The following is a 20,942-nucleotide window of genomic DNA, read 5'->3' on the forward strand; positions in this document are numbered from 1 at the left end:
CTCTGTAGCTCCGAGTATGTGTTTGAAAGGGGAGCCAGAGGATTAGTGTTGGGGAGACTCAGAGTAGGAACAATACTACAGTGATTGCTGTCGGTGACCCCTGTAAATCCTAACACTTGCCTGGCTTATTTGTGTTTTTCATGCTGCTATGTTGGTGCTGCACTAAAAGCTGCAGTTGTTAATTGCAGGGCTTGTGGTGCCAGGATGCTTTTTAACATAATTGGTGGATTTCATGCACAAACTTCTAGGAGGGGGAGTGGAATGAGGCAAGCAGGAAATCGGTGCCATCTGGCAACCTGCGCAGACACGGAGGCAGTGCCCCAGTGCGGGCAGTGCCCCAGTGCGGGCAGTGCCCCAGTGCAAGGCAGTGCCCCAGTGCTGCTGTTTGGAAAGAGCCCTGGCCGTGCCAGAGGTGTGGCTGCAAACCACGGGTTGCACTTGTGCTGGGCCTTTGAGAGGAGGAGTTGGTTATTCCCTCTCCTCTTTGCTTTTTGTCTCCTTTGTGAGCCGTCCCACTCAGAGTTTTGTCCTGGGCTTACACTGCAGAATCGGTACCTGCTTCCCCGGAAAACACCCAACCCATCGTGTCAGACAAGGGGCACAGCCTGTTGTCAGCCTGTTCACTTCCTGAACTGCCTTCCTGCCTCGTGCCCAGCCCCACTGGCCTGCAGGAAGCAGCACACTCAGCTGTGCCACACGGAGAGCTCCTGACCACGCTCTTCTCACTAAAAATGGAGTTTTGACCAGATAAAAACTTGAATATTTTGCTGAGCCAAAATACTTTCAAGTTGTTTCATTAATGCTTTGCAAAATGAGTGGGACTCCAAACATAATTCCCAAGTTCAGAAGTGAAAATAATGCAGCAGGAGACTAGAGATCCAGACCCAGAATAGCTGTATGAAATGAAAATTGGTAATTATAAACTCACTCGCTGAATTCCTTATGTTTTAAAAGAGAATTCCAGCACAATTATGGCAGCTCTGGACTTTTATGAAATAGGAGATTTTTATTATTATTTTTTAATTAGAAATGAAATATTTAAGTATTTTAATAGCTATGCAAGCTGTTCTCTTTTTGTTAAATAAAACCTTGTCTTTAAAAGGTAACTAGTTGCAGCTCTCTGAACAAAGGAACTGTAATGTTATTAAAGCTTTTCCCAGTTTTCCAGACGTACAGCCCTGGCTGTTATTGAAAGAACAAGCCCACAGGCTCTTCCTTTAATGAGCTGCTTTGGATTGTATGTCCATAATTTATTAATGTAATTGCTTTATTATTACATTTGTATGGCTGAAAGGAAGCTGTCTCTAATGGCCGTAGAATTTCATGTAGTATCTTTATAAAAGATGCATTATTAGTTGGTGAGAAAAATGCATGTTGTACTACTTCAGGCTTTGTGTCAAAAGTACTGCTTTATTAGTTATTGCATTTCACATCTAATTATTTTTAAAATTTACATGGTAATTAGGTATATTTATGTCAGACTAGAGTGGATATGTGTTTGAATTTGCAGTGTATAGGTAATATAGATTTAATTGTTGATTTGGTGCACAATCAATGACTTTAGCTGCTACTCTACTTTAAATATATCTGAAATATCAAAGGGGAATAACTTAGGTGTATTTTTACTGTTCTAAACTTGGAATGCATTATCATCTAAAATGGTGTAGTGTACAACTAAACAAGATAAAGAAAGCTTTTAGATCTAGTTTTAAATTTTCTTGTTTAGTGGAGAGGTGTCATAAAAGTGGTTTTCCAGTTATCCTCAATGTAGCGTCTATTTGATTTCTTTAAATATTTTTGTTGTATATCTTAACCCTGTTACAGATACACCTACATACCCTGAACAGGATTCAGCAGGGTTTTTATGGTGACACAGGCAGAAGGCAGATATTTCAGATATGGGGGGTGTGTGCTTAGTCCACATCTTTAATGTTGAAGTACTTGGAAGATGTCACTGCTTTGTCCCTGACAGTATGTCTGTCCAACCCTACAGATGCCAGGATATGAAAATTACCTTTCAGTAAGGCAGAACGAAGGAATTTGTCCTCCTTTGTATGCCCATATGCCATCTTACCTTTATGCAGAATATGCTGGGTTTAATTACACTGAGATACACTGTGCCTCTGCTTCCCACTTGTGCTGTGTGAATCTGTGCACTAACCGAGACGATTTTGGCAGGTGCCAGTCAGTGGTCCAGGAGTGGAGGACAAGCCCCCTCATCTCCCAACTATGAAAACTCTCTACACTCCTTGGTAAGAATTGTTGAGAGCAACATGGGACGTTTTGCTTAAGAGTTGAAGGCTTGGTTTTGTGTAAATCCTGCATATCATTAAAGGAAACAGTAGGATAGCATTACAAATGAATTCTTTGCTAACAAATGGCCTGTTCAGTTGAACAATATAAGACGTGCAGGGTGTGTCTTTCACCATCTGTTCCTTGGGCATCAGGCTTCTGTGCTGAGGACAGCTGGTGCTAAAGCGCTGTTATGAGATTCTGGTACCTTTTCACAAATCCATAGCTAATTCTTATCTAAAGTTCAGGCTGGAGAAAGATAAAGACTTCATGCCTCCGCATTTGCTTGTCCTTCCCCCTCTCTCCCTCAAATGGTTGTTTCTCGGGCTTATTTGCGTTACATCGTTATTAAAATATTAATACATTTTATTTGCAGTTATTATTTGTTATTGGGGAATGTTCATTCATTAATAAAACGTTTGACAGAAAAACACACAGGCAGTAATCTACAGCATTGTAAATTTTCTTCTTTTGAGGATTCAGCAGAGGATTTAAGTTACTGACTTCTTCTTACATTTCTGATACAGCATCGGGAAGGAAAGGGGGAAAATTTGAGGGAAGGTTTTGATTACCTGTTTAATATTTCTAGTTTCCACAGATGTAATTTCTTTTTTTTCTGTCTAACAAGAATAAAACAGAAGTTAAAACGGATCTCTTTTCTTCAATGTTTTTGCAATTAAATATAATTGTTATATACATCTTAGAATCCTAACATAACTGCGGTGTTAAATATTAGCCTTTTCTTATCTTAATATAATCAGATCTCTGTTGCATTAACTTAACTAACAATTTATTGCTGACATGCACATCAGCTGTTTCCTCACCTCTTTTTTGAATTAATCTTAACCTGTGCTTTGCTTCCTGTTCTGTCTTGACTTTGCCAGAAAAATCGAGTTGAACAGCAACTTCACGAGCATTTGCAAGATGCAATGTCCTTCTTAAAGGATGTCTGTGAGGTACTATTTCACTTTAGATGGTGCCTTTTTGTGTTTCAATTAACGCTTCCTTCGGATTCCCCATTAAAAACTTAAATTAGAGTAGTGTATGACCCATCTTTTTACTTCAACATCCTGCTCTTTCATTTTCTAGAGAGCTGCAGTGTCAGAATTGGTTTTGCTTTGAGAGGTTTTTTTTTGTCTTCCTTTGAAAGGAAAGCAATTTTAAGACAAACTGTGCTACAATAACACAAAGAACTCACTTTTGTTTCTGAAATATCAAATCTGTTTGAAGATCCATTTTAAAAAATGGAAACTTAAAAGTTTTGTCCAGTTTTTTTTTGTAAAACAGGTTCTCAAAAAGCCACTGCCTCTCTTAATTGTTTCGAAAGTGGTGAGGCTGATTTTATGGTCTTTCTGTCCTGCTTTAGATAGCTTATTTTGTAGCAATTCCTTTTTTCTTGTTCATGCCATGTAATAGCAGCTGAGTAGCATTAACCTTATAATAAGCTTCACTCTTAAAGCTGCCCCCTATTTGTGGAATGAATGCTATCTTGGGCAAAATCTCCAGATAATATTTTCTTTTTCCTGTTTGTTTGTAGTGCTGGTAGGTGCTCTCTGATACTCTTTTGATACTGCATTTCATCTTCTGTCTTTAATATCTCTGTGGTAGAATCTGTTACGTCATGAGGAGCCTGCAGATTTATCCAGTAATGGCTGTTCCTGTCCCTCTTGCATCCCAACAGCAGTCCCGGATGGAGGATCGCTTGGACAGACTGGATGATGCCATCCATGTCCTACGAAATCACGCTGTGGGGCCTTCAACGAGCCTGTCAGGTGGCCATGGAGACATCCACAGTTTATTGGGACCATCCCACAATGGGCCAATTGGAAGCCTGAACTCCAACTATGGAGCATCCAGCCTTGTAACAGCCAACAGACAAGCATCCATGGTAATGATGTTTTTAAACATATTTATGCAAAACAATTACAGCTGATGCATTTTAAGTTATCACAGAGCCTAGTGAGGTAAAACTGGGCTGTAAGACTAATATTTACCCGGAAGAAACCACTCGAGATTCTTGTGGAGGAAAAGATGGCAGACAGCTTGCACCTGCTATGGGTTTCCAATTAGACTGTGGGGTGGGGGTGGACAGAAATGAGGGGGAGGAAAAAGATGGGAAAACTTAGACTTTGGCCTGGTCAGTGGCCCATAAAATCCTGCTGTGACCATATGCAGAAAGCTGAAACTTTCTGCTGAGAGCGTTTCAGCTTATACATGCATTTTTTCCAGATGTGTAATAATTGGCAGAACCGTTTTCTCCTTGAAATGGTGAATAGGGAGATTGAATGGGAAAAGCAGTCAAGAAGGACTGAATTTCAAGTGTTCTGGTCTGGAAAAGCTGTTTATTGTAAATTGGAACTAGTCTTCAATAGCAGATGCTGGCAGAGGACTGGGAGGAAGCTGTTGGAATGTGGAACCATAGTGTGCGCAGGCTCAAAATTTGAACTTTTTTTATAAATGAAAAGGAGTTTGAGCACAGCTGTAGTGTAAGTAACAATGGAAAGGAAACAACTTTTAGATTAATCCCCAAGAAGAGTGAAATAATTCAATCCATCTCTTTTAGTTTCTTTAAAAATGTGAACTGTTCTGAAAAAATGCAGTTGAGCTTTTTATAGATCAGAAATATGCTAAAAGCATTACACAGTAAACGAATCTATTTGTAGCATTGCTCACTTCCCTTTTTCTTCCTTTTCATTCCTCCCTTCTCAAAAATGCTTAGAGGAAAAAGAGCTCTTAAAAACATGCTTGTTTTAGTGGTGCCATGTGTTTGCATGTTTACAGCGTAATTTTAAAGACCAGTTACATGCTGTGAAATTTTCTGTTATAAAACAGATTCACAGCTGGGTACTGTGTGATCAAGGCAAAATTTTACCTATCATCAAAATAATTAGGTACCCCGATTGCTGAAGGGTTTGTATTCTATAAAACAGAATTAGTTCCAGGCTCTCCCATTCGCACGTCACACATCCATTTATATTAATTTCAGGACCACTGCAGTAAACATCAAAAAGCACCGGGGACTTTCTATAAGCTGCGTGTGTTTGGGGGCTGTGGGGAGGGGGACTTTCCAAATGCACATCCAACTTTAGGTTTCTATACAAGTTCACAGTTACTTTTAGTAACGAAGTGATGCACAAGTACTGGAGAAATTTTTCTTAATACCGACTGGGATTTAATGTTTAAAGAATGTTGTTAGAATTCTACCATCTTCTGGGATAGACTGAAATTTAGTCATACAAAAGAAAGCTGCTTTTCCCGTGGTCTTGATGTTGTGGGGTAAAGTGAGTGACTAAAACTGCGGTGACAAACTTGTTCTCTGACTTGAGGAACCTTCTGATACTGCTCAGCCAGACACAGCCAAATGCAGATAGGGCCAAAATGTCCATAAAAATCTCAGTTTCTCTTTTAGCTAATCTGTGATAAATATTTTATCAACTCAGTTTTTATTAAAATAGGTGACAGTGGAAGATGACTCTCCAGAATGGACCAAGATTCCTTGATTTTCTCAAGTATAATGTGGTCATGTGGCTCAAATGTAATATAGACGTGATTTATCATCTAATGATTTGACTGGCAGATGTTTGTTGTCTGTTAGAAATAAACTTAGATTAGTCAAAATTAAAAAAATACTTAATTGTACATTTCATCCTCACTGGGTGAAACAAGCTTCCAGATCAGTTTTGGCTCGAGAAGTGAGTCAGCTAAAGAATTCCTTGGATTAACCTTAATTTTGTTACATCAGAATAATTGGCTCCAACAGAAGGCATCCTGTTGTGGCCTTGCCCAGTCCCCCAAGAGTGCCCTTTGACATCATTTGCAATTGCAGGAACTCAGCATGACTTAGGATGGAGTCCTGAAATACGTCCAGAGCAGAGGTTGGCACATCTGGCGGCAGAGCAGACGAGTGGGTTGTTAGTGCTGACTGCATTGCAGCGATGCCCCCCAAGTATGAGGGAGAATTCTTCTTCAATAGCCAATTAATTTCAAACTATTATTCACTCTTAGGCTGGGGGATTTTTAAATGGGAAATGTGGGAGAGCAGGGAATTTGACAGACAACCTGAACTATAAGATCTAGGCTCCATGCAGGATTTAGATACTGCTTTACTTTAGATGACCTCTAGTAAATTTTAAGAAAATAATTAGTATTAGGCTAACATAGTGAGAAATGTCAACATTGATAAGGGCGATTACCTATGATTACCTATTTTTGATGTTTTGTTTGACATAGGGTCAAGAAATGTTCACTGGAATTCAGCACTAAATGAAACTTCCTTGTTGAAGGAGTGTGGGATCTTTACACAAAACGTTTTTGCTCTTTAAAAAAAAAAAAAGGAAAAAAATAAATTTAATTTCCCTTGAAGATGATGATCTTGGCAGAAGGAGCTAGGAAATGAGTAATTTAACTCCTTTTTATGTAATTAGTGTAACCAGGCATGGTTTTATTTTAACATTTGCTTAATTTTTGAGCCAGATTTATTTTACAGCTCTAGTTGACTTCATTTCCTGCTTGCTCTGAATGGTCTTGTTTTCTTTTTAGCTGGGCTGGCCATTAGACTTATTCAAATAGATTTTTAATATCTCAAACTCATCAAATATTTGCTAACTGGCCTTTGAAGTTGATTTGTGTTTTATTTCATGTATTATTGAAAAGTTAAGAAGTAATACTTTTTGTTCTTATTCAAGCTGCTTTTTATTTGTCATTGTAATACAATGGAAAAAGAACAGCCTGAACTGATTAAAAATAAATAAATAAAAGACCTGAAAACTTAGTTAAGGATGAAACTCAATCCTTAAGTCACAGGGTTTTTTCAGGTATAAGAGGAATCTAAGACTGGTGATCTCCCTTTGTGCCCTGTGCCTGCTCTCGTAGAAGCACCAAAGGGCAGTTTAAGCAGCTTTGCCAACACCAACCTTGCCTCTTGTTCAACCCCTTCCAGCTTTGGTGCTTCTCTAGAGAGATTGTGCTCCCACTGAGCAACTTTGAGTCGTCTTAAGTGTAAAAATCTTGATTCCAAAGCCCTTTTCATTGTCTTAATTATGCACCCCTTAGTTAAAATGGTGTTAATGTATGGCTAGAAAGGTGCATGTTTTAAAGACTCGCAGTGTATTTTTATTTTCTAGTTCTCAAAAGCTTTCATTGCCAAGTGCTCAAAATGAATTATCAAACTGAAGTGTGAGCTGCAGAACCAATGTTAACAGGACAAAGGTTGTCCTTTCCCCACGTGTCACTCTCGGTTCTCCTACACGCAGTCGTGTATCATCAGTGCCCATGATTTGTCTAGTTTTTATTTAGTTGCCTAAAATACTTCACTGGTTTTCTGGTTTCAGATCCCAAATGTTACCACTTAAATCAACCAAAATCGAGATACATTCTGCACTCTTTTTTTTTTTTTTTTTTAAAACTTGCAATTGTGACCAGGGCTGCAGATTGTCATATGTACAAGTCTTTATTGAAATGCATAAAAATTAATACAGTTCACCCGGTAAATTACGACTTACAGACTTGCACGCAGGGCTACTGTTGTTCTCAAACTCGGTTTACCGAGTTGTGACGTCTTTGATTTGCTGTGAACCCCGAATGCTGGGTTGGCATTGTGTAGAAGAAACATGCAGAGGGGAGTGATTTAAAGAGGTTTGTAACAAAGGCGGTGTCTGTGCCGAGCGCTCCTCAGACTTAGCAGAGTGTAGTGCGAGCTCTGTGGTGGAGCCCAGCCTTCCGCTCGTCTCCCATTTTGTGTGGCTGAGGAGCCTGCGGGGTTTGCTTGTGAGGGATCATGGAAACAAGGCTGGATTAGCGCATGGGAGAATGAATTAACTCCGAGTTTGTTTGCTTATGAAATGAAGTCCTGGCGTTGCAGGGGCCGTGCGGGGCCCGGGGCCGCAGCGATGGGCGGGCGGGGACCGAGCGGGACCAGAGGGGCCCGGGGAGCAGGTCTTGCCCCGCAGCGGTGCCCCTGGGGCCGGACCTTGGCGCTGGGGAAGCGTTTGACTCAGAATTACTTATAAATAACAGCGATAAAACATGTCTAGAGCCCGTTTGTTGTGAGGCCGCGGAGCTGAGGGGCTCAGACGCCTTTCAGGAGACTTAAAGGAAGCCCGAGGTTGCTCTATTGAAATGCAGATGGGGACAGCCCTTGGTCTGTGAGTGAGAGTCCGGGGGAAGGAAACTGAATTTTCCAAACTCGATACTTAAAAGTACTGAAGACCCAATTTGCTGCCTGGAAGTAGTCACCGATCAGTTGTGCCTATAGAAAACAGCTGTTGGCCTCTGCGACTTTCAACGAGTCTTTTGATTTGGGTTTTTTTGTTTGCCAGTTTGGATTTTCTAGTGGATCCTAAATCAGAGATAAAAACCATTGTTATGGTCAGTTTTGTAACATTTTATCTCTTAGGATTTCTGTAAAAATCTTGTTAATCTGAATTGTATGTCTGTCTTGGTTTCAAAGGACTGGAACGTGGACTTGCATTCAGTTTTTATTTCTAATCTATTTTCTGTCTTTGTCAGAGCTGATTTGCTAATCTATCGCCTTTAGATTAGCTCTAGATTTGAAAGTTGCCATGTTTCTGGCAGCTTTTATGTTTGTACACAGCTTTAAAAAATTTTTGCCTTTTTTAAGAAGTAGGCTTCAGAACAGACCTGGCCCTGAAGCGATTAATAGTCTGTAGCTTGAATAAAAGCACCCTCAAGTGTTGGGACTAAGCATGACCAGAAGAATAAAATAAAACACACAACCTGCAGGGCAGAATTAGGGAAAGACTCGTTTTTGAAAGCTCAGTGTGGAGAATGAGCTTCACGTTCCCGTGTTAAAGAGTTTTGTCTTTCAGGCTGAAAGACTCGAGCTCTGCTCCTTCCTCGCAGTGAGTTCATGGCTCTGGCAGGAGCCGGATAACTGTACCCAGAGTAGAACTTCTCACAAACAAAGCCTATTACACGCAAAGGAAGATAAAAATATACTTGAAATAGCAACAGATATTGCACAGAATACAAGAGGAGATTTTCTGCAGAACAATGGATACAAATAGCAGCCCGGAATGACCTGATATTAGTTGTGGGTTGTCGGGGGAGGTTCCCCCTTTCCTTTTTTGTTCCTGTGCATTAGCTTACAGGAACAAGTGTATATTAAACAAAGGATAAACTTGCATAAGGGTATTTATCTCTCTCTGGGTAAAACCCATACTAAGACATGAAAGGTAAAAGCTGCATTAATTACTCAAGAGGGATTCAAAGCTCAGCAGTTTACTAGGATTGAAGGATTTATTGAAAAACAGTGGTTCTCATGTGTAACTCCAGGCAATAAACCTATTTAATTAAAGGCTTAATCTTCTAGTTGACATGTTTGCTACTGTTCCAATAAAAAGCTTCATCTGTAGCCAATTTTTGTAACTATACAAATAATAGTAGAATCCCTCATCTTTGTTCAGTTTTTTAACTGTTTAATTGTATTATATTGGTTATAGTATAAATATTTAAAGACTTTTTTGTCTTTAGGAATCAAAAGCTTTAAACAGTCTGTGTTCCAAATCATTTAACTCTGTGCAGTGTGTCTTTACCTCTTTCTCAAACAAAAAATATTTTTTTTAATAGAAGTTGATAACAGTATTCTGTATTGAGCAGCAGTTTTTTAACAAATTGCCTCTTCAAGTTAGGTATGCACACTCATGGCTGTCTTACATAAGTACCATTAATTCAAGTTATGCAAAATTAGAATTTTTCAAGACTCTTCATCTCAATGCTTGCTGCTCAAATTTATTACGAAGGAGCAGATTAGGAAATAGGTGGTAAGAGCAGTTAGATGCCTAGATTATTTGTGTATGATAAGATTCTGTAATGGGACTAAACTAAATCTATTTAGTTGAGAAAGAAGGAAAATGGGAGAGAATTATTTAAGTGAATAAAATAATGTTTTTATGTTAGATCCAGTAGTTTCTTAATCCTGCTTCAGCAAACGAGAAATGATGCTGTGTATGTGTTTCATGAGTGTCTGTGTGTCTGTGTCTGCATCCCTGGGCATAGGGCAGTGTCTGCACCTTTCACACGGGGTGAAGACTGTTACTGCCCATCCTTTTCTTTGAAGGATCAACATATAAGTACTTGCAAGCAGAAGTTAATCAGATCTTCAACCCCTCAGGTGTAAAGCAGGGAGGAAATTCCATAGTGTTCTATGGGGAAATACTGGAAAAAATTTTGGCCAGGTCGCGACTTTATTTCAGACAGGTGCTGGTCACTGCTTGGGGCACAGCTCAGTCCAGCAAGGGCTAAGAGGTGGTTTAGTGTGACAGCATCTTTCAACCAAGTCTTTCCTTCTCTGAGTGAGGACTTTAAACTCAGGTCTCTGATCCAGCAAACACTTGAAGTCTTTGAAACTTCTGGTTTTGGACTGTTTCTTTGAATTGCATCTTTAATAGAAACCTTTGCTTTGCCTTGCTTTAGGTTGGGACTCACCGGGAAGAAGGTGTCAGCCTCAACAGCAACCACTCAGTTCTTCCCAGTACAGTTTCTGCTCAGAGCACAGAACTAAATCATAAAACACAGGACAGCTACAGAGGTAATTTTCCAGTCCTAAATGCTGAATGGGGCCTGCAGCAATCCAGGGGCAGTGAGGCTGTAGATCGTGGTAAAATGATGGCAGTGCAGGAGATGGGGACATAGATAATGTTAAAAAATAGAAATTAATTATAAATCCTATATACCACCACTGTTAGGGATTCCTGCAACAATTTTGTTGGGCATCCCTGTCTAAGACTTTTCCCAGTGGAGTTTCAAGAGAGGACTGCATGACAGACACATTCTTCCAGCGTAAGGAGCTACAATCCACTTGCAGAGCTGTGGCCATTTCCAGATCATCCAGGAGGGTTGTGGAGTGAGCCGAGACCAGAGTTCAGTCCAGCCAAAACAAGGAAGTTGTTCCACACCGGTGTTTACACTTCCTTCTGGTTTTAGCCTAAACAAGTAAACTGCAGAAAATGGAAGTCAGCTTATTTATCAGTGTGCCAGCACCACTGAGGGAGGAGGGGTGTGTTGCACATCCAGCCTAAGCCCAAGCCTCTATGGCACTGCAGCTCTGCCTTTAAATTTGCAGCCCAGACATGAGGTGCAAATTTCCTTACTTCACTAAAGGTCCTTCTGTTTTAAACAGTGTTTTTTCTTAGATTAGGCTGTTACCAGTCAAGCCTCTCTGTGAATTGCAGTCACTTTATAAGCCATGACACGTGTCCAAGTGCAGCAGTGTTACCAGGATTTCTCGTGTCTCTTCCCAGAGCACAGTGTTTCCTGTTGTGTTCCCAAGACTTCTACTCAGCTTTGGCCTCTGATCCGCATTATCTGCGTGAGGTTCTGTGAAATGTTCAGTGCTGTGACACTCACTCTGCTCTCTGGTTCCTGCAGCATTGTCGGGTGGCCTACAGAGCCAGTCTGTGGCTATAGGTCCAACAGAAATCAAGTCTGAACATAAGGAGAAGGATGAGAATATCCATGAACCGCCCTCATCGGATGACATGAAATCAGATGACGAGTCCTCCCAGAAGGATATCAAGGTCTCCTCCAGAGGCAGAACAAGGTGTGTTGCTGACGTGACCCAGAGATTTTGTTCTTTGTCAATGCTCTGTAGCACATTGTCCTTGAGTTTGATAAATTTATTACAAGGCTTTGTGTAACCAGTGCAGGTACCAACAGGCAGTGACAGAGAGAAAATGTTTACAGTATTGGTATCTATTTAAATACAAGGTAGAGGATTTTCTGGGGAAATCACCTGAAAATATTCATTCCTTTAGGTTAGTGCCATGCCTGATGTCTGCCTGTACATTTAAGTAGTAACAGGTTCAGAGGGCCCTGCCCAGCCCAGCCCAGAGGATGGGGAATGTTAGAAATTTGCGATACTTTGTACCTGGGGCAGGGCTTTGCCTCTTAATGTAAGTTTGTAGCGATGGAGAGCTGCAGGCTGATAACCTGGAGATGGGCTGAACACCAGAGCTGAATATCCCCTTGAAACTTGTCCCCTCCCAAGCCACAGACAAAAAACGTGGAGCTAACACTGGGTAAAATGCTTCTGGATCTGCCTGATAGGCCTGGCACAAGTGTTGAAATTTGAGATAACAGTGGACAATCAGAATTTTGCAATCACAGGCAGCTGAGTCTGTATCATCACACATGTCTAATGGCATTTTAGTGTGTTAGTTTTAGTGTGTTAGTTTTAGTGGAGCAGAGGTTTTGCACAGTTTTTAGACTAAATTGGACAGTGCTATATTAAAAAAGACTTTGCAACTTGACATCATTTGAGGCAGTTCAGGAATTCTAAATGTAACTGTTTAGTTCTACAATGAGTAGGAGAACTAAAAGTAGTTCTAAAATTGCCCAGTGAGGTCTTTAACAGAACTGAAACTTTTTAATAAGCACATGAAATTGAAAATCCCTTGAATGCCTTTTTATCTAAGCTGATGTATTGGAAAGTAGCCACAACTTAGTTAAAAATGATTTATTCTTCACCTGACAAGATGGCTGAGTTACCTCTTTATCTGACCAGTCATAGTACCTGAGTCAAGTGGTAGTCTGGGTACATCTTTTGCTTTAAAGAGCAGTGCATTGCCACAGCTTTTCTTAGAGACATTTACCTGCCATAGGCAATATTCTGTGGATATTCTTCAGGCAGAAGCCAGTTAACATTTATTTCAGTAACAGGTAGGAGCAACAAAAATTGCCTTGAAAACTTAAGCATTGATACCTAACACTTCCTTAGTTAAATATTCTTCATGGAATGGATTAAGTGGGAAGTTTAATCTCATCAACTGAAAATTCTGAGCCAGCAGCAGGGTCACTTGTTTGGAATCCCAGTGCTATTTCAATATACTGTTATTTCTGCTTTCTTGCAGCAGTACTAACGAAGATGAGGATTTAAACCCAGAGCAGAAAATAGAAAGAGAAAAGGAGAGAAGGATGGCAAACAATGCCAGGGAACGTTTGCGTGTCCGAGACATCAACGAGGCGTTCAAGGAGCTGGGCAGGATGTGTCAGCTCCACCTGAAGAGTGAGAAACCGCAGACGAAACTGCTCATTCTCCACCAGGCTGTGGCTGTGATCCTCAGTCTGGAGCAGCAAGTGAGAGGTCAGTGCCCTGGGTGTGTGGTACCTTTGGTTATGGAGCAGTGCTGGTCCATTGAAACCTGCACAAAAAAACGCAGAGCTATTAAAAGTATGTTTTCTGTTCTGTAACGATGCTGAAGTTCTTTAGGAAGAGCAAAGAATTACTTTCAAAGAAAGAAAAAAAAAAAAAAGAGAAAGGAGGGAGTCTGAAGTTTATACTTTGACCTTTCTCCCTGCTGCACAATTAGCCATCTCTTCACCTAAAGATGGTAAAAGTGATTACACTTTTCATGGTAAATTGGTTAACTAAAATATTGACACATCTTGCTTTAAATTGTAATCAGCACTTGTTTTGTGGTATAAAGGCTATAGCAAGAATAAGAGATCTATTTTAAGATGAACCCCACATTTTTGAAATGTTAAACTGGAATGACTTTATGTGTTTCCTTAGATTTTTCAATTAAATGTATACTGAGGAGGGAGGAAACCTACTTGTACTGTAATTGAATCAGAGCTGGGTTTGCATGAATTTTCTTCCCCTGATTCCTTTAAATTTTTCTATGAGAAGACAATAGCCTTGCTGGTAGGTGCAGAAGGAAGACTGCTTTTTGCCATTCACTCTTTTAAGGAGAGATGGTTCTGCGAGTCACACTCAGTTCTTCAACTGTTCCATTCTCATGTCTCAGTGAAGCCACAGTTGACTTCTAATCTTCCTTTCAACTTTTGTCAAAGATGTGTTGAAGTTCTGGGGCACCTTGTTCTAACTTGTGGTCAGCCCTGAGCTGGTCCTGCAGTTGAACTGGATGATGGTTGTAGGTCCCTTCCAATGGAAACAGTCTCATCTGTTCTGTGTCTCTGGCACTTACTGGGGATTGTCCTCACGTTCTGCTGTTTGGGACTTGTGAAGAACCATCTTCTTTAGTGTCCCACTGGTCTAAGTGCAGCAAGTGACTGGAAAAGTCTGTCAGACGTGGATGATGTCAGTGATTGTCTTTGCTCAGTCACTGTATCTTTGAATCACTGGTATCACTGAGTGATACCAACGTTTTATTTTTGTCTACCTTGTTTTACTTCCATTTCCTCAGCTGAAAGTGACAAAGTGACAAACTTGAGACAGGCTTACCTACTGCGCAGCAGGGATGAGATGTTGTGTTTTCAGGCAGAGTTTTACTGATCCAGTTTTAATAAAGAAACACGCAGTCTCCAGCCTGAGCTCTTGTGAGGCACAGAGAGCAACTCTGCTCTGCAGAGGAGACCCCAGCTGGGGCCATTGGATAACCTAGTCTTAGCATCTCTGAGGCTTAGATCTTGGGAATCGTTTTGGTCTAAAAATGCTTGCCGTGGTCTAGAAGATAATGTTGAGTATGATGAGGAAGTCAGAGTAACATTAATCATGTTTTTTGATCTTTAAAGAGCTTCAAGTCCATCTCCCTGCTCTTACAGGTTCTGTAATCCACTGAAAGCTCCATGTGAAAATTAATACATCACTTTTTCCTTGGTCAGAGATTGCTTCCAAACCTTGTGTCTTTGGTAGAAATCTTTTTTCCAAATGTGCTAACAGCTAAATTGGCCCCATTGTACAGGCAGTGTAAATTGAGAACTCTTCCTTCCTCGTGTCACCCCGGGTGCCTCTGAGCTGCCCTGGCAGCTCCTGGTGCCTGTCAGGACAGGGCCCGTGTTCCCAGTTTATCCCTGCCCTTGCACCTGTTCCCAACGGGACTGACCAGAGCTTTGTGTGGTGCTCAGAGCAGCGTTCCCAGTGCATTATATAATTGCATCAACTCCCTGCTGCTAATGAAGCTCCTCATTTTGTGATTGATGCTATTCAGAGTGAACCATTTCAGACTGAAGCTCTCACTGTGGGCCAGCGTTTTTATCTCCATTTCCTAAATCACTGCAAATTAACTTCCTTTCAAAGTTTCCACATAATTAAATCTTCTTTAAAACTTCAAGGCAAGCCACAGTTAGACAAAGAAAACTGTGACTGAGAAAAGTTAGCAGCTTTTTTTTCCAGTAGACTCTTTAGGAGTGTTCAAGGAAATGCAGTAGGAGGCTGTTGATAATGACTTTGGTGACAGCAGAATTATCAAGTCCATCCAAAATAGTCTCTGTCAGATGAGATGGATTCTACCCCTTTTAAAATGCACAGGGGTCAGTAAACTGCAGTTCTAGAGGGGTGCTTGTGCAGGGCAGGAGAAGGGCTCATGCTGTCTGTTCAATTTTGGCAGTGTTCTTACAGTTATAATTGTATCTGCCATCTCCAACTGCAAAACAGAATTCACTGACAGCGAGAAAAATACCTCAAAATGTTGATTAAATTCAACAGTGGAATATATTACCCCCTTTTTGTGTGTCTTCTGGGCCACTGCGATTTACATCTTCTGTGTTTTGATTCTGGAAAAGCCGTTTTGAAGAACAGGAACAGTCGACTTTTATAAACTGTCATTATTTGAAAACTAGATCCAAATCTATGTCTATTGAAGCTTAAGTGGGGAAGTGGAAACATACTGATGGAAATACCTTGATAGCTGGTCCACAGCTGGTTATTATAAAGCACTGACTTTAATGTGAGAGGAAATACGGTTTGGAAAAAAAAATAATCCTCCAGCTCTGTGTGACTGTCATCACATTGTTTTGATTGAGCTGGGGTGGGCACAAGGTGATCTCCCAGGCTTGAGGGGATGGTGAGAACTATCAGTTTAGGGCATTCTGCCTCCCCTGTTCTAACAGCTGGGCAATACTGATGGGGAAGAAAGGAGCAGTAACATCACTAAAGCCCTGTGATGTCAGAGAGCTTGGTGTGACCTCAGCATGCCAGCAAAATGCAGGAATCTCCATTTTATTACATTGTAAATTACAGACAGTTCCCAGTTTGCACTTCAGTGACTTAAGGTGATAAAGGAGGTGCTTTTTTAAAGTTTTTCAAGGTGTGTGTAGACAGCCAGGAAAGTGTGGGTTTGTTTGTTTGTTTGGGTTTTTTTAAATACCAGTTGAGGAGATGTGTGGCGGGACTCTCAGCAGTGCTGGGCTGCAGCTTTAGACACCTGCCTGTGTGCACAGGGACGGCAGCTCCGGAGGGGAAGCTGCAGAGCTGTTTTCACTCCAGCGGTTCACGTCAGGATATTCCCCTTGGTGGCAGAGGATGGGATGTAACAAGTGATGTTTTGTGTTGCAGAACGGAACCTAAACCCTAAAGCAGCCTGCCTTAAGAGAAGGGAAGAAGAAAAAGTTTCTGCCGTATCGGCAGAGCCGCCAACACCACACCCAGGAAGCCACCCTGGCCTGAGTGAAACTACCAACCCTATGGGTCATATGTGAACACCAGCCAGGTACGTCTGCCCTCGGGGAACGACTCTTCTTGTGTTGCCTAAAACTTGGGAGATACCTGGGTATGTTGGGTTTTAATCTCTGAGCTGCCAGAGGCACCAAAGTTCTTTGTGCTGCTCAAGTCCTGTCATAGCTGAGCAAAAGCAAAAGTGTCCAGATTTGTTTAGTTCTATAATAAACCCCAAGAAATTGTCGTCAGAGTCTCTTTCTTTCCAGGCGTTGTTGCCAATGGCTACATCTCTTGGCTCAGGTGGCCTTCCTGGCATGACATCAGAGGAGCTGTGAACAGCTTGCTAGATAAGCCAAGCATAATAGAGATGAATTATACATCTTTAAATGGTCTAAATATCACATTAGTTCATTTAAAAATCCACCTATTGTTTCCCAGGGCTGATGCAGACAGTTTGAGAGACTCCTCATCCCAGAGAGATTTGCTGTCTGGCTCAAGGCCAGTCGTTGTAACTCCTCTCATTTGCCCAGCAGAGCTTGTGAACTGTCTTAAGTCACAATCTGTGTTAGTAAAGATAGTGAAGATTTAAAGTGATGTTTTCAGCTTTGCAAGGTAGATCGGTGTCCAAGAGTCCCGTGTGGCCCAGAACATACCAGCTCAGTTAAACCCGCCGATGGGAGGCCCTACAGGAATATTTGTCTTGTTAGGCTTTATTATGGCTTGTTGGTTGGGTTTCTAAATAGTTGGGAAAAACTTGATTTTAAAAAGAAAAAATTCTGAGTATTTCAGTAGAGCTATTGCCACTTTGAAAAAGAAGATTGGGTTCAGTGCCCTTATTTTAATCTGTAATTTAACTAAATGTTGTATTTCAAGAGGGTTTTTGTTGTCATGTCTATAGACTGGGTTATTTCTATTTTACCTTCAGGTAAAGGTATCTTGCCAGGATATATCTCATGGAAGTTTAGTGTTATCTGATGTTGGTAGAAAGCAGCAAAATGGCTTTGAAATCAGGCCTTATTCAAAGCCTTCTTCCTCATCCCTTATGGCAGCTTTTTTCTTCATAAACAAAGTGGGGTTTCTTTTTAGGAAAGTAAATTTGAATTTCTTTGAATTTCTTTAAGCTTTAATGATTTGAATTTCTTTAATTTGTTTCATTTGATGCCAGAGCAATAGACACCTTCTGAATTGTCAGATAACTCTTGGTTTACAGCAACTGACATGCTGTTCTTGCCATACAAAGAACCACTCTCAGAAGTTTGCTATCTTCGCTTGTTGTGGTAGCAGTAACGTTGTTAGAAGACTGAAGGGTGACACTGAGAGGAAAAGCCTGCTCATGGCAATGCACCTTCAGCAGGAGGGAGGGAAGGAGCTGCCTGGCTTAGAGAACAAAGTCAAACACAGATTGAAGGTCTGAGATGTGCAGATTGTTCTTTCTCCCACATCCAGAGAGGCCAAACAGAAGGTTCTTGAGAGTAATTGTTCAATATATGATATTCAGTATGGATGTCTCTGGAAGAAGGATTTCAAGGCCTCTCAGTGTGATTTTCTTTTGCACTTAACTGACTGAAAATTACACCAGATCCAGTTTAAATTAGTTCTCTAATGTCAATATGAAGCTTTTTAGTGGTTCTTTTCCTAATACCCCTTTCTTCTCCCAAATTTCCTTCTAGAATTCCAGAATTATTGGTAGGATACACAGAAGGTGACCTTTCTTCACAAGGACACAGACAACTAACATTATATGAAGACACAAACCTGACAGGAGAAAACACTTGAAGCACGAAACCCAAATGCAATCTTATGATCAAAGCTACTGGTCAACACCTGCATCAGGATTGAAGATACAAGATCTTCAGACAGAATTTCAGCCCATGAGATACTCTGAACATATCATTCTGTTGCAAGCAGTGTGTCGCTTCTGCACAATCAGAGACTGTTGTGATCTCTCCACTCATTGTGGAAGTTGCCTTGTGCCTAAACTGAATTGACAAATGCATTGTAACTACAAATTTTATTTATTGTTATGGAACTGTAAAGGTCTACATATAAAGGGAAAAGTTAACATGTTAAAGGCTGATAAAATTTCAGCTGAATGCCAGCATTTACTAAAGCTGTTCACATTCAGAGAACAAAGCAGTGACAACCGTCGACCCGTAGCATTCCCAGCATACCTATTAGTGTCTTAAAAAAGGAAGGGAAAAGTCTTTTGTTGTCCTTTCCTCTCCTTTTGCCATATGACTAGTGTTTTCCATGCAATAGGAAACTATTCCTTGGTATAGCTTTTTTTTATGTTATTTTTGATCTCTGGTAATCTGAACAGTTATGGTCATAGTTCCCCTTCCATACTGAGCTCTGTGCCTCAAGCCCCTCAGAGGCTTCGTGAAGGCTGCAGGCAGGAGCAATACTGTGACCATAACGCTTCTTGGATTTAAAAAGTGATTTTTATTTTCCCTCAGACTTTCCTCAAACATTTTTTTTTTCTAATTATAAACAAAACCTTTTTAGGCTTCTAGGCTTCATAGTAAAGCTTGTAACGTGAAGTGTAAATTGGGTGGGGAGAATCTACTTTGTTAGAGTTGCTTTGTTTTCCGAGCAGTAAGTACTACATATAGTACATGTAAAGTGTTAGCTGTATGTAAGCACAAAATGCATTAAAATACAAAGGAGATTTTTTTCAGGCTGTAACTTTGGTGAATATAAAATCCTGAGTTCACCATGGCAGGTAGTGTGATGATATAACCACCAGCAGGGTGGGCTAATTATGTAATGGAATCTGAGAGCAATGGTCACCAGTTTTTCCTTCCTGTGCACATTAACGATCATGTCACCTTGTATGGCTTGTCAGTGGAGAAAAACCAGTGTGAATCAAATGCAAACAAATGCCCCTAAATGTCCCAAGCCATATTAGCATTAAACCTTTCAATGTTTCTCCACCAGAACAGTGTCCGTAAGTATTCCTTTGTCACAGATGTGCTGAAATGGTTAAAATCCCTTTGAACTTCCATGGAAACTGTCTTCCACTGCAATGACCATGGGAGGAAATTTCCTAAGCCAAGGTTGTCTGAGCTATTGTTTATATAGTGCATCTTTCATCACTGGCAATTGGTTCACACACAAAACAGGAACAAAACTATGATTTTTATGAAGTCATTTAATTTGAAAGAACAAAGGATGGATTGATAAAATAAACTAATGAATTTAAGCTCATGTTTTGGATGGTTCCTAACAAAACAGTTTGTGGAATTAGTGGACTCATTTCTATTACTTTAATTTGCATATATCATCCAATAACACCTGATTATATCTGTGGCCTTGTTCTTCATTTCAGTGTTTATCAGCTAAACGGAATTTGTTGCTTATGACGTGTGAAAGTGATCACGTGCCACTGCCTGGCCTTTTTCCTTCTAAGCTTGTTGTCTTTTTGGCTATATTAGACTTTGCAGTATGCCCAGAAGCTTTCCTTCATAAAATAGAAAGAAAAAAACATTTGGCTTATTTTTCACTGTAGCTAGTCTTTTATACAATAATCTTGTAAGAAAATTTCTTGAATTCTAAATATTACTCTTTCTAGATTTTTGAAATCAAAAAAGTTTTCAGTAAAAAGTTTCTTACTTTATTTTACTATATTAGGTAGTAAAAATGTAGGGTTATTTACCATAACCTGTTCATTAATATCAGAAATTTACAATAGCATTGTAAGACCATAGTAGGGTTCTAGCATACCGTGTAGTACCTATGGAGTATTGTAAGAGCTAATTGTCCGAGATGAATTGCTTCTCATCTTGTTCTCCAGTTTCCATTGTTGGTTTATTGCAGATTTGTACCCTGTGTCAAATTTCAAGGTATTGCTGATAAACCTTTCCAACCAGCAGCAAGAAGTTCAAAAAATTTCTGTCAATGTAACAGAAAACACTATGTATATAACATTTATGTAGCAATAAATGTGCCATCTTTTTTTAACATGGTAAATCAGTGAGTTTTTTAAATTTCTCTCCTTATGGGCAATGTGTTGCTTGAAAAACACTAGAAAACTATCTTCTGCCTGGATCTGAACACAGCCTGAACACATTCCCAAGGAACTGAGCGTCTTGCAGGCACAAGAAGGTTGTTGCTCCTCCCTGGAAGGCAGTACAGGAATTCCCAGGTTGCTGAGGAGCAGCAGTGCCTGAGCTGTGTTTGCTGCTGTGCAGGGCAGGAAGGGCATTGCAGAGGCAGACTCAGACTGGGAGCAGAAGCTGATTCCGTAAGGCTCGTTCTCTTCATTTTGTTCCTTCACTTGGCCTGTCCTGAAGAA

The 20,942-nt window shown here is 40.4% G+C and overlaps 1 protein-coding gene across 15 annotated transcripts in view; it reads left to right on the plus strand.

Annotated features, from left to right (window-relative positions):
- TCF12 (transcription factor 12) overlaps nt 1-20,608 on the plus strand; it is a 162,768-nt gene extending 142,160 nt beyond the window's left edge. For 8 of the 15 annotated variants that reach the window (XM_027881498.1, XM_027881499.1, XM_027881501.1 and 5 more), the window contains 8 exons: nt 2,179-2,252; nt 3,177-3,248; nt 3,974-4,180; nt 10,726-10,840; nt 11,680-11,851; nt 13,161-13,393; nt 16,547-16,700; nt 18,319-20,608. In XM_027881498.1, the coding sequence (XP_027737299.1) occupies nt 2,179-2,252; nt 3,177-3,248; nt 3,974-4,180; nt 10,726-10,840; nt 11,680-11,851; nt 13,161-13,393; nt 16,547-16,689 (1,016 nt within the window). In that variant the 3' untranslated portion in view covers nt 16,690-16,700; nt 18,319-20,608. The remainder of the gene's footprint in view (nt 1-2,178; nt 2,253-3,176; nt 3,249-3,973; nt 4,181-10,725; nt 10,841-11,679; nt 11,852-13,160; nt 13,394-16,546; nt 16,701-18,318) is intronic. The other 7 variants (XM_027881508.1, XM_027881512.1, XM_027881506.1 and 4 more) reach the window with 5 other exon arrangements.
- Nucleotides 20,609-20,942: the final 334 nt, after the last annotated feature.

The sequence above is a fragment of the Empidonax traillii genome, unplaced genomic scaffold (genome assembly GCF_003031625.1).
Source record: "Empidonax traillii isolate 1590-97213 ecotype Southwest subspecies unplaced genomic scaffold, ASM303162v1 scaffold90:size2128546, whole genome shotgun sequence".
NCBI lineage: Eukaryota > Metazoa > Chordata > Aves > Passeriformes > Tyrannidae > Empidonax > Empidonax traillii.